Raw genomic sequence first — 12,174 nt, forward strand, 5'->3', positions numbered from 1 at the left:
ATCATTTGTCTGTGTCTTTTGCTGTAGGCTTTGAAACGGCGAAGTCCTTTGCACTCCATGGTGCACACGTCATTCTTGCTTGCCGGAACGCATCGAAAGCAAATGAGGCTGTGCAACGCATCTTGGAAGAATGGGTAAGAGAAAGCATTTCTTGATTCTAGATAGTATTGACTAAGCTCAGTGTGGGAAGAGTGTTGAAGGGGGAGGATATAAGAGCTACACTTGCTTGCTATTGTGCAAAGAGAGAGGACTATATTGCAAGAAGTTTCTATTCCAAAAGAGTCATGAAATCACTGAAACTGAATACATGTTAGCACAAGAAGCTTCATTATCATACTTTTCTTCATTTGTACAGTTGCACCAATTCACCAAATCAGTTTCCTGTGAATGTCCTTCCATTGTCACATTGATGATTCTACTTCAATGCTGTTTTGCTTTCCTCGTGCAATGAAGTCCATAGGTTGGAAAGGTTGCTATCTTAATAAAGGCCTCTTTCACAGTTAGAGATGGTTAGCCAGTGTGCTTTCTTCTTTTTCTTTGTCATCATTGAACAACAGGAACACATGGCATTTTGTAGGCTAACCAGGGAAATCCTTGCCGTGACAAGGCTTGCTATCTAATATTTGGCATACTAAAATGTAAGGCAGACCTATATCAGGCTTGTCTCAAGTCCCCAAAGAGGATTGTGGTATTTCAAGGCTCCCACAAGTTTTAATTATTACCAGAGCATGAAATCTTCTCTCATAAGATTTAAGCAGGCTATCATAATTTATCCTATGGAGTCAGTGAGTTTAGACCACAGAGGAATTGGATGTCCAGAAAAAACACATTCCCATGCAAAGTTTGCAGGATCCTTCTCCCAAAGACCATTATTGATGATCTCAAGGCTACATGATTCTGCCACTTTTTGGAAGATAGTTTGTAGTAAAATAGGCCCAGTAGGTTCTTACATTCCGGGAATCATATTTCACTAGTCTGTATAGTGTAAGGTAATCTAAGCATTGGAATATACAAGACACACTTCACAATTTTCTAGATTGGCCCCCATCTCTATCTCTGAAATCAGTACAGTGTTCCCTCCCTACTTTGTGGTTTGCTTTTAACTCCCTCATTGCTTTGCGTTTTTTTTCTGAGAGGTGTGCATGCGCAAAAGGTGCCAGTTTCCCTTTTGCGCATGCGCCCTCCCTCTCGTCTGGAAGTCGATCAGAGGGAGGCACATGCATAAAAAGGAAACTGGCAGGCGCCAGAGAGGAAGAAGCGCAGGAAGAAGGCTTGCAAAGGGGAGAAAGGCCACCTAACTACTAATATAATGTGTAAATATTGAAATAAATATAGTACCCCTACTTCGCGGAATTTCACTTTTTGCGGGTGGTCCTGGAACGTCCCTCACAATAAGAGAGGGAACACTGAACTCTTATTTCTAAGCTTAAGATGCGTAAAGCACCAAAGAGTGACAGTATCTCTTCTGAGATGCTTATAGTAAATAACAGTTGTTGGGCCCTAATCCTAGCAGCATTATTCACGTGCATAGATCGGTTTGCATGTATTGCAGAAGACTGGGGGCTCTATCATTATTCCAGTATATAAGAAATGGAAAAGATCAGATCCTGAAAACTATAGGTCAATGAGTTTGTTTAGTGTAATCAGCAAGCTGTATGCTCATCACCTCCTCGAAAAACTATCAATCTGGAAGATGAACAGGCAGGTTTTAGACTGAGACATTCTACTGAAGATCATCGTATAGTTTTACACCACCTTATGGATAAATATTCATCTAGGACCAAGGGAGTCCTTTATACAGCCTTCATTGACTTTAAGTCTGCATTTGAAATGATCCTCTGGGAAAGGTTGTGGCAGAAGTTGGAAATAACTAATATTCACAGGCGCCTGTTGAATTTGATTCGTATGCGAAACATGTTTGAAAGTTACATGCAACAGGGTAGGCCACTTAACCAAGGCCATCCCAACATATACAGGTATTAGGCAAGGTTTTATGCTAGCACATTCTTTGATAAATATTTATATTAACTCTTTATCTTAACCTACTCTCCTTTATGCAGATGATACAATACTTCTCTCTTTAACTTTCATTGGCTTGCGGCGGTTATTAAAAGCTCTGGGTAGTTATGGTAAAACTGAAAAGCTACAATTAACTACAATAAGTCCAAAGTCCTAGTGTTTACTAGGAAACAAAGTTTACATGAGTGGCAAATAAATGAGCATCCAATTGAGCAGGTAAAATCCTGTAAATACTTGGGAGTGATTTTTCAAGCCTCAGGCTCCTGGAAAGCTCAATCCACTCATGCCATTGCAAACGCTCAAAGAAGTATCAAGGCATTTAATCCTTTTTTTTTTTTTTTTTTTTTGCTAAAGGAGAATAACATGTTCTGACAGCTATACAAGTCTTTAATGCTAAGGTATTGTCTCAGATGCTATATGGAGCATAGTGGTGTGCATATAGTAATTTTGCTGCCATGGAATCCACAGAGATGAAGTTTTTGAAATCTATCCTTGGCCTTAGTTGTGTGCCAAATGTACTTTTACTATTAGAAACAGGCCAAATGTCAATTGAGTCCCAGGCATGGATCCTCAAATTAAATTCTGGTTAAACCTGTTTTCTATTCCTGTGGGATTGGCTCCCTTAGTATTAACTGATGGGTTCCATTCTAGATGGTAAAAGACACTGGATGAGAAACCAGGCAAACTGGGTTTCTCACAAACCGATGTTTTGGCAATAGAAAAAAGGAAATACGCCAGAAAACTATAGATAGTTAGTTGCAGTACCATGTAAGTGCAGCTACTGTACTTCCTGAATTCAGAGACAATAGTTAGTCTTTTATATTAGCAAGCCATTTTAATATTTTAACCATTCACCCTAGCAAAATTTCATGTATTACCTTCAGCCTTATTAGAGGGAGGTATAACAAAATCCGTTATGATGCACATTTATGTCCTTGTGTTGTATTGTTATATTGTTCAGTCTACAGTGACTTCAAACATACTTTTATCCACTCTATTCTGCAAAGCATTCCTGGAAGAACTGATGAGTTTTTCATACACTATTTGCTGGCAGATCAGAATCCAATGGTAACAGTTAAGGTGGGCAGCTTTTGTGCCACAGTGCTCGCTTGTCGACAAAAAAATGACATCATAAACTTAAAGGAATTTTTACCTGTATTCGATAATAATTATTTTTATAGAATCTTGTTAATATTGTTTGTTCAGTTCTACTTGTTTTGTCTGATCTGTTGATCATAATACATTTATTAATTCATTTATGACCACATCCTATACTCAAAACCCATGAAACTTCTAAATTGAACTTTAGTTCAAGGACACATTGAGTTCCGCTGGCATGACCCCGGAGTTCTTGTTCCAGGTGGGAATTGCTTTTCCTTTTTCTTCTGCTAGCCATGACTGTTGTTTTTCTGAGAGTGAATTAAAGAATAAGGTCCTACATTGTTTTTTTTCCTTCAAATTGCTTCTGATGCGCTGCATTTTGTCAACTGTTCTCAACTCCTAATTGTTCATAGTACAATCTCATCTGTAAAGTGGGTAGCCAGAGCACCTTCAGTGTATCTGTGGAATGGCTTTGTTGTTTCTTGAAAAGGACTAATTAACTCTGATTATTACACTAATATCACGGCACTCTGACAGTTTCTCAGATGTATGTCTTAGGGAAAAAGAACAAATGAAATGCAGGTGCTGGAGCAGAAAGAATAACTTATTGCTGAACATTAATTATTTGAATTGTGAAGCTAAGAAAAGTAGCTGATGAATTGTGGGATTTTAAAATGTATATCAAATTATAAGGAGACTTGGGAATTGATAAAAGACAACAACTAATTGGAGAGAAAAAATATATCTACTTGTATATACTCACATATAAATCGACCTGATGCATAAGTCGAGGGCAGATTTGGGGGCCAAAAAATTGGATTTTGATACCACCTGTGAATGTGTGGGATCACCAGGCATAAGCAGCTAGAACTCGGATGAGTAGAATTACCACATTCCATATCCCATGGAAAAATACATATTTTAATGCTTTACTGACACCCTGGATCCAACAAATTACTTTAGAAATGGTCACAGAACTGGGATAGGAACAGCCAAAATCATTTGCTGCTTAAGGCAGAGCAGAAAATGACACCCCCAAAGTTGATCAAATTCTTTTAGCACCCAGAAGAGAATATACCACAATTTTCTTATACAAATACCTCACAACCTCTGAGGATGCCTGCCATAGCTGTGGGCGAAACGTCAGGAGAGAATACTTCTGGAACATGGCCATACAGCCCGGAAAACATACAACAAACATGTGAGTTAGTTAGATAGCTAGGCCCTGTTAACCTTCCTATCTAGTTATGTAATTCTTTGAATAAAGTCCTTTTTAGCTCTTTAAGCTTGACTTTGCTCCTGAATTGCTTAAGCCCCATCACTCTACCTCTGGCACTATAAGCTTCTGTTCTGGTGATCTACTGCTACTGCTGTTGTTGCTGTTTTACCTCTTTGAATGCTTTTTCCTTTTGGAAATTATCTTTCAACACTTTGACTCATGGACAAGTTGACCCAGGATTTTTTGGTTGATTTCTTGATTAAAATTTCTAGACTTATACACGAGTATATAGGGCAGTATAAAGTCATATGTCTAATTTTAACTGATGGGTACTGCTTTTAAAACATAGGACACCAACACTCAGGCTATGCCCGCTTTGGAGACCCTTGTAGAGCTTGCCCTATGATTGGCATGCCCTTTGGGAGTTTACGGTCCCTTCCATGTTAAGATGACGTGGCAGAGGAAGGGTTGTGAGGGCTGATAACATACAAACCTTGGGTTGCCCATTCAGCTTACCACTCCCTCCTTATCAATCTGACCTACAACCTCATCAGACACAGTCTTCTCAGCATCTTATCCCCATTTCTCTATGCTGTTGGACTGGAATTCCATGGAGTCCATCACATGGTGCAGGGCAACTTCCAGCGGGACTCAATGGGTCTCCGTTCCAGCAGTGTTGTTACACCCCTAGGCAGCGAGAGCACCGAAAACCAACACAGAGGCCAATAACAATATAATATCTTTATTAAAGCAAATAAAGTTCCAAAAGGAATTAAGCAGCAAAGTTGAATAAGCAATTGACCTTTCAGGAAAGATCAAAATTAGTCCAATAAGTGAAAGTCTTATGTCCAATATTAGAGTCCAAAGTCCAGAAACCGAAACACACTCAAACTCGGCTTGAGTATTGAGTGGGGAAAAGGAACAAAGAGGCAAAGAAGAATTATCTGGAGTAAATGTCCAAAAGCAGTATTTCAGGGTAAGTCAGGAACTGGATATGCAGGAGCTGAAACGCAGTCCAAACTTGGGCAAGGAGGTAGACCGGCACCCGGTGTACTCAAGAGTAAGCTCACCTTCAGGCTGCTTGGATTTCAAGAGCTAGAGATGATGATGCTTCTCAGAAAGAAGTAAAGTTGACACCGTGAAGGAAAGTTCTCAGCGCAATACTTTTATTGAAGTTCATAAGCTCCCCCAAACCAGGTGCCTGACTCCCTAAAACTTCCCAAGAGAACTGAGCTTGTCATAGTCACCGCGCCAGGTGTCTAACTCCCAAATTCTTCCCAAGAGAACAGGGCTTAGCCATAGGCTCCACTAATTTGGCGCTTCTCCGCAAGCTTTGTCTTTGCGATCTCTCTGTTTTCAAAAAAGCCCTGCGATCAAACACTAACCCTTCAGGAGAATCTGGGAGAGCTGGCACTGTTTCAAGGACATCCTTAATTGGCTCTGGCTTGGAGATGTCAACAGAAGGCATCTGGAAAGGAGTTGAATCTTGCTGATGTGGGAGAAAACCAGTCTTCTTCGTCCTGGACAGTAATGGCCACAGGGTCAGGGGCCAAAGGTGCCCTAGACATTCACAAGTGTAGAGAAATGGAGCCAAGAGTGCCTAACTGGAGAACACAGGGAGGAAGCAGGGGAAGCACAAGAAAGGAATGGAAATGAAGTGGGATGGGAGGCCATCCCAGAAGACAGGAAAAGATGGCAGGGAACAAAAGAGGAAGGTTCCCTTCATTTCCTCCTACCCCTCTGATGAGGTCCTTATTCCAAGGGTTATAGGTGCCCCTGAACTCCTTGGTGGCATGCTCATGAAGTAAGTCTGCTCTAAAATCAGAAGGACATATTTCCACTTGGTTTACAAACTGTCTGGAGATTGTCATTTCATATTGAAGGATACCAACTTAGAACTGTGCGATAATTTCTTGTATTGGGGGAGAAAACGGAAATTAGAATTTCCGAGCTTGATTCATTTTAATCAGAAAGAAATTGTCAAGCATAAATTTCTCCTTGAGTGGTGGAAAAGGCCCTAAAGCAGCAAGGAAAAATATCAATACTTTGCAAAGGAGGAATGATTGTTCCAATTCGCAGCTTAATTGACTTTAAAGCTTAATGAAAAACACTCCAGCACAGTTTGTAAACACATTTGCTCAGGAGAATGCTGAAATCCTATGCCATGAGCTGAAGAACTCAGGGGCTTATTTCATATTATATTATTGACATCATTGAATGAAGGAGTAATGATTGAGTTAGAGTTTCACAGCTCCTGACTGTAGCCCTCTCCTTAAGAAATACTTCAGAATATAAACAAGCAGAATTATAGGGATAGATCCACGTGACCAAGAGCAGACTGAGAATAGCCACTATCAATTTCTTTGAAACTACATATTGGAAAATACATAGTTTAGCGACAGGAAGATCCTGTAGTCATTTTCAGATTGTTTAAAAGGTTATGGAAGCAGAATGATTTTTGAATTTGGTTTCATTTTTCTGTACAGTGCTCTAGTGCAAGGTGTAAAACACCTGAGTTTAAGACTATACTTGTATCCAAACTATAGCATGTAAATTACACATTTTTCCAATTTTCTTATTTAAATTTTGTGTTTAATCTGTAGATACCTTGCTTCTTCTGTGCGATGCTTCAATGGTCTCCTACTTCTCGATTTTGGAGTTAACACTAACTTTAAGAAATCCACACAATTTTCATTGTAATGGGGTAAACTACATACACACATAAACATTGAAATTTCTAAGTGTATGCAATTTTTTGCTAAAGGAAGAAGTTAGCATGAATTCTTAACTTAAAAACTCCCCAAAGATTACATTAAAGCTTGTGTGCATAGTACTTCCTCTTGGATGAAATGCTTACGGATTCTTGCAGCAGCACCAACTTTCTTCAATCAGAGATAATCTTGTATAAAATCTAATTTAAATTCCCAAATTGAACTATAATTCCCATAATCCTTGACAATTCTCATACTTTTTGGGGCTTCTGATATCAAACAGTATCGAGGACCCAAGATTGGGAGTTGCAGTTCTACAGCATTTGGCTTTGCTTCCTTCTGATGTGTATATGCTGTGAAAACATAATTTATTGCAGCGAAACTTCTAAAAGCAAGTTAGAGCTGTGTGTTAGTATTTCTTTGTGCGTTAAACGGCCTGAGGCACTTTTGAAAATGGTCTAAGGCCTTTGCTTATGATAACTTTGCTATTTGGGAACAGGTTGTTAATATCCTTGTACCGTATTATAAAGAATGCCACACATGCAATATACTTACCTGTTTGCACTTTTAGGGAGGGTAAGCACTAGAATTGGTGTTATGTATATGCAGATTGCTGTTAAAAATACTCAGAATTGTAGAGTGGAATATGACTTTGCCTGCTTTGCATTTTAATAATAATAATAATAATAATAATAATAATAATAATAATAATAATAATGATAATTTAAAAAAACTTTATTTATATATTGCCCTATCTCCTGGATGGGACTCAGGGCAGTTTCCAATCATAAAAACCACACATACATTACATAACAACATAATAACACATTATTAAGCAAGGTAAAACAATACAATTATATGACAATAAATAACACTTACACAACCTGATCAAGGGGACAGGAACCATAAACCCAATATATTAAAATGTATCATTGTAGGCTAGATAAATCTTGTGCAATATATTTTTGAAACTATTCCTCATATTTTTGGATACCACTAAAGCATACTGTATATACTCATGTATAAATTGATCTTGAGTCTAAACTGATCTCATGTATAATTCAAAGGTTGGTGTGGGGGCCAAATGTATGGATTTCGATATGATCCATGGAGAAGTCAGGGACCAGAGGTCATTTTCTCACCTAGACATTCAAAAGACCAGAAAATAGAGGGGATTGGTGCTTCTTCCAGGTTCTCCCAGGATAGACTTAATTTTTACCTTTTTTCCACTCTATCCAGAGAAGGGGATGGTTCCTTTTTATAAATAAGAATTAAGGTACAGTATTCACGTTGACCTAAGTTATTTATTTATTGTATCAGAAGCAAATTGAGAATACAGCTATAATGTATAAAAACCACAAACAATGTTAAAAATTTGGCATTATGCTAAAAATTTTTTGACTGGAATCTGGCCACTTCAATTGCCTCTGGTATCTCTGTACGAAAGTCCTCCATTGTGCAAGTAGCATTGCTCAGACTGCATTGTAGTAAGTGGTCTGTGGTTTACTGTTCTCCACACTCACATGTCGTGGACTCCACTTTTTAGCTCCGTTTTATAAGAGTTGCTCTGCATCTCGTCGTACCAGAGCGCAGTCTGTTCAGCGCCTTCTAAGTTGCCCAGTCTTCTGTGTGCCCAGGAGGGAGTTTCTCATCCGGTATCAGCTACTGATTGGGCTTTTACCTGCCACTTTTGGATTCTTGCTTGCTGAGGTGTTCTGCGAATATCTCTCTAGATCTTAGGAAACTGTTTCTTGATTTAAGTAGTTGGCATGCTGACTGATATCCAAACAGAGGATGGGCCGGAGATGTCACTACCTTGGTCCTTTCATTATTGGCTGCTACTTCCCAGTAGATATCAGGTGGCGCAATACAGGCTAAACAATATAACTTCTCCAGTGGCGTTGGGCGTAAGCACCCTGTGATAATGCGGCATATCTCATCATCCACTGTTTTAACACAGCAAGATATATTCCATACTGGGCATGCGTACCCAGCAGCAGAGTAGCAAAGTGCAAGGGCAGATGTCTTCACTGTATTTGGTTGTGATCCCCAGCTTGTGCCAATCATCTTTTGTATGATATTATTTCTAACATCCACTTTTTGCTTGAGAGCCAAGCAGTGCTTCTTCTAAGTCAGAGCACAGTCCAGAGTGACTCCCGGGAATTTTGGTGTGCTATAGTGTTCCAGTGGGATTCCTTCCCAGGTGATCCTCCGAGCTCGAGATGCTTCACCCAGTTTAATGTTTTAATTAAATACAGTAATTTATACTCCATTCTTATCTCCAAAGTCTGTCCTCTTTTTCACAAAGGGCCTTTCTTTGCAAACATCTGGTGGAAGAAGGAATGTATTTCTCCTGCAGGGACAAGTGTTCCTTCTAACAATTCCATGCCTTGGAGCAACCGTGTAGCTGATAAGCTGGGAACAATTTGGGATGAAAATAATGAGATGAGATACTTTCCCATGTAAATGATTGATATGCTTTTTAGTGGAGACATCCATCTGCACTGTGGTACTTTCAGCAGAATGTGTTTCTGAATGAACATCCCCATCACATTTTAGGCCAGTGATGGCCAACCTATGACACACGTGTCAGCACTGACACGCCTAGCCATTTTTGCTGCCACGCTGCCACATGCAGATTGATTGGACGACTAGTGTCTTTTGTGGCCAAATTTGGTGTGATTTGGTCCAGTGGTTTTGTTGTTTACTTCATGGGAATTATGCACATTACATTTATATATATACTAGCTTTGCCCGGCCACGCGTTGCTGTGGCTTATGGGAATCAGTTGTTGGCCAGGTGAAATAGCAGTGAATAGCCTTGCAGTCTCAAAGCCTGGCCGTTTTCTGGAGGAGCTGGAGCTTTTTGTTGTATGAACGTAGAGGCATGGATGAGGGGTTGTGCTGCCAAGTTTAGTGTTTCTGGGATGTGTAGTTTTGTTGTTTTGTCCTAGGCTGAAATTTCATTACCTATATATATATATATATATATATATATATATATATATATATATCATTCTATTATTATTATTCTATTATTATTGTAGTATATTATTATATTATTACTATTATATTATTATTATATTATTCATTATTCATGACTACATTGAAACTACAATAGAGAGAAATCAGCGTGGAAACTGCAAGAGGTACTATAGATTGTTGTACATGGAAATAATGGTAGTAAATAGATTAGATTTATTAAATACAGTTATATATTACAATTATATATTTTTGTTATTTAAACTATATATATTGTGAAATTACGTTTTTTTTCCTTGAAGTGACACACCACTCAAGTCATGCTAGGTTTTTTTGGTGAATTTTGACACAACAAGCACAAAAGGGTACCCATCATTGTTTTAGGCCATCAGATAATATCAAATGAAATGAGAATAGATTTGGACTGAAAGTGAAAATCTTGGTGTGCATAGTAAGCGGCCTTCCAGGCCAGGCTTCTTCTTTCTTGTACACATTTTCAGAGGCAGGGCAATGGAAGGGCTTAGTTTGCCTTTGGAGACATCATTACCAAATCCAGTTTTGGTCACTGTGATGTCCTCAAGCGGATTGTACAATCCTGGATTGACTGGGATCACAAGGAGCCCATCTCAGTTTAAGCCAGAGAGTCAGTTCAGTAGTTGCAGGTATTCAGAATGTACAAAATACAGTAGTGCAAGGTTCGGAAGGTTCCACAGACCGTTTTGTCCTCCTTCCCGATGGAAGCATTCTTCCAATGAGTGAAGCTCAATAACATTTAGTGTGCCACTCTTAAAACAATGTACAAGAAAAGGTAGATGTTACAAAGCAAATGGGTGAATTAAAATGATTTAGCAGCTTCATGAACAATTGCATGGATGAACTGTTGAGATACATTTTCCCCTTGTACTCCAAACATATGGCATGAATTTGCTTCTCTCATTACAGATGCTGAGAGAAGGGAAAGACAAATATTTATAGTACGTTCATGTTTTACAGTAAAAACACTGTTCAGTTTGTTTATACAGTTCCACTGTTACAGTTTTTATGGTTGGTAATGAAACCACTGTAAAATAGAGTCTGAATTATATGGCAGATGTGTTGAGCCTTTTGCTCTCAGAAAGGCTGGCCCGCTGTTGAATTGTGGGCATCATTTATACCAGATCAATGTCCTGAGAACAACTGAACCGCTTCAGACCTTTGGTTTGTCTGTGTGCGTTGCTTGCTTTGCCCCATTGCTGTAGCAAAGAGGTGATTTTTATGATTCAAATAAATGCAGCCATTTTCTTGAAAGTAATTAGATTTTGAAATATAAAAGCAGCATCTCTACTTCATGCAGGTAAGCTGGAGATGCTTTAAAAGATTTGGTAGACCGTTTTCTGTCGTTTTATTTTAATGGATGTGTATGTGGTTCCATGGCTTTTTAAAATCATTCGATTGTGTTTTGGTTATTTACAAAGGAGTGTTGTGGGTTAAGCCTATGATCCAGTGGATCACAAATTCCATGCACCGTAACTTCTGTAAGAAGTGGGCAGATGGAGATGGTGATGGAATTAGATACTGTTAAACTCATGTCTTCTATGTAGGTTTTCTTTGGGAATCTAGTTAACCACTATCGGAACATAATAATAATAATAAAAATAATAAAACTTTATTTGTATACCGCCCTATCTCCCGGATGGGACTCAGGGCGGTTTCCAATCTTAAAAACCACACAAGCATTACATAACATAACAACACATTTTTAAGCAAGGTAAAACAATACAATTATATAGCAACTAGCTGTGCCCGGCCACGCGTTGCTGTGGCGAAGTCTGGTGGTATGGGATATAAAGTATTGAGGAATTGGTGGTAGTAAGGTAAAGGGTAAAGGTTTTCCCCTGACATTATGTCCATTATAAATGGGTTATATAGCTGTGTGGGCCTTGAGTCTACACTGCCATATAATCCAGTTAAAATCAGATACTCTGTATTTTATAGGCAGTGTGGAAGAGGCCTAAGTGAGGCCTAACTCTGCCTGTCCCCTGGGCTGAGTGGGTTGCTAGGAGACCAGGTGGGCGGAGCTTAGCCTTCTAACTGGCAGCAATTGGATAAAAACGATTATTCCTCTCCCTCTAATTAGGACTTTATTTTTCTTTTCTTTTTTGTT

The 12,174-nt window shown here is 38.9% G+C and overlaps 1 protein-coding gene across 4 annotated transcripts in view; it reads left to right on the forward strand.

Annotated features, from left to right (window-relative positions):
* wwox (WW domain containing oxidoreductase) overlaps window positions 1-12,174 on the forward strand; it is a 651,703-nt gene that overhangs the window by 25,042 nt on the left and 614,487 nt on the right. For 3 of the 4 annotated variants that reach the window (XM_008120186.3, XM_062961576.1, XM_062961575.1), the window contains exon 5: window positions 28-134. In XM_008120186.3, coding sequence (XP_008118393.1) covers window positions 28-134 — 107 coding nt within the window. Of the gene's footprint in view, window positions 1-27; window positions 135-355; window positions 504-12,174 lie in introns of those variants that run through there. The other variant, XM_008120185.3, reaches the window with a different exon arrangement.

The sequence above is a fragment of the Anolis carolinensis genome, unplaced genomic scaffold (genome assembly GCF_035594765.1).
Source record: "Anolis carolinensis isolate JA03-04 unplaced genomic scaffold, rAnoCar3.1.pri scaffold_9, whole genome shotgun sequence".
Lineage (NCBI taxonomy): Eukaryota > Metazoa > Chordata > Lepidosauria > Squamata > Dactyloidae > Anolis > Anolis carolinensis.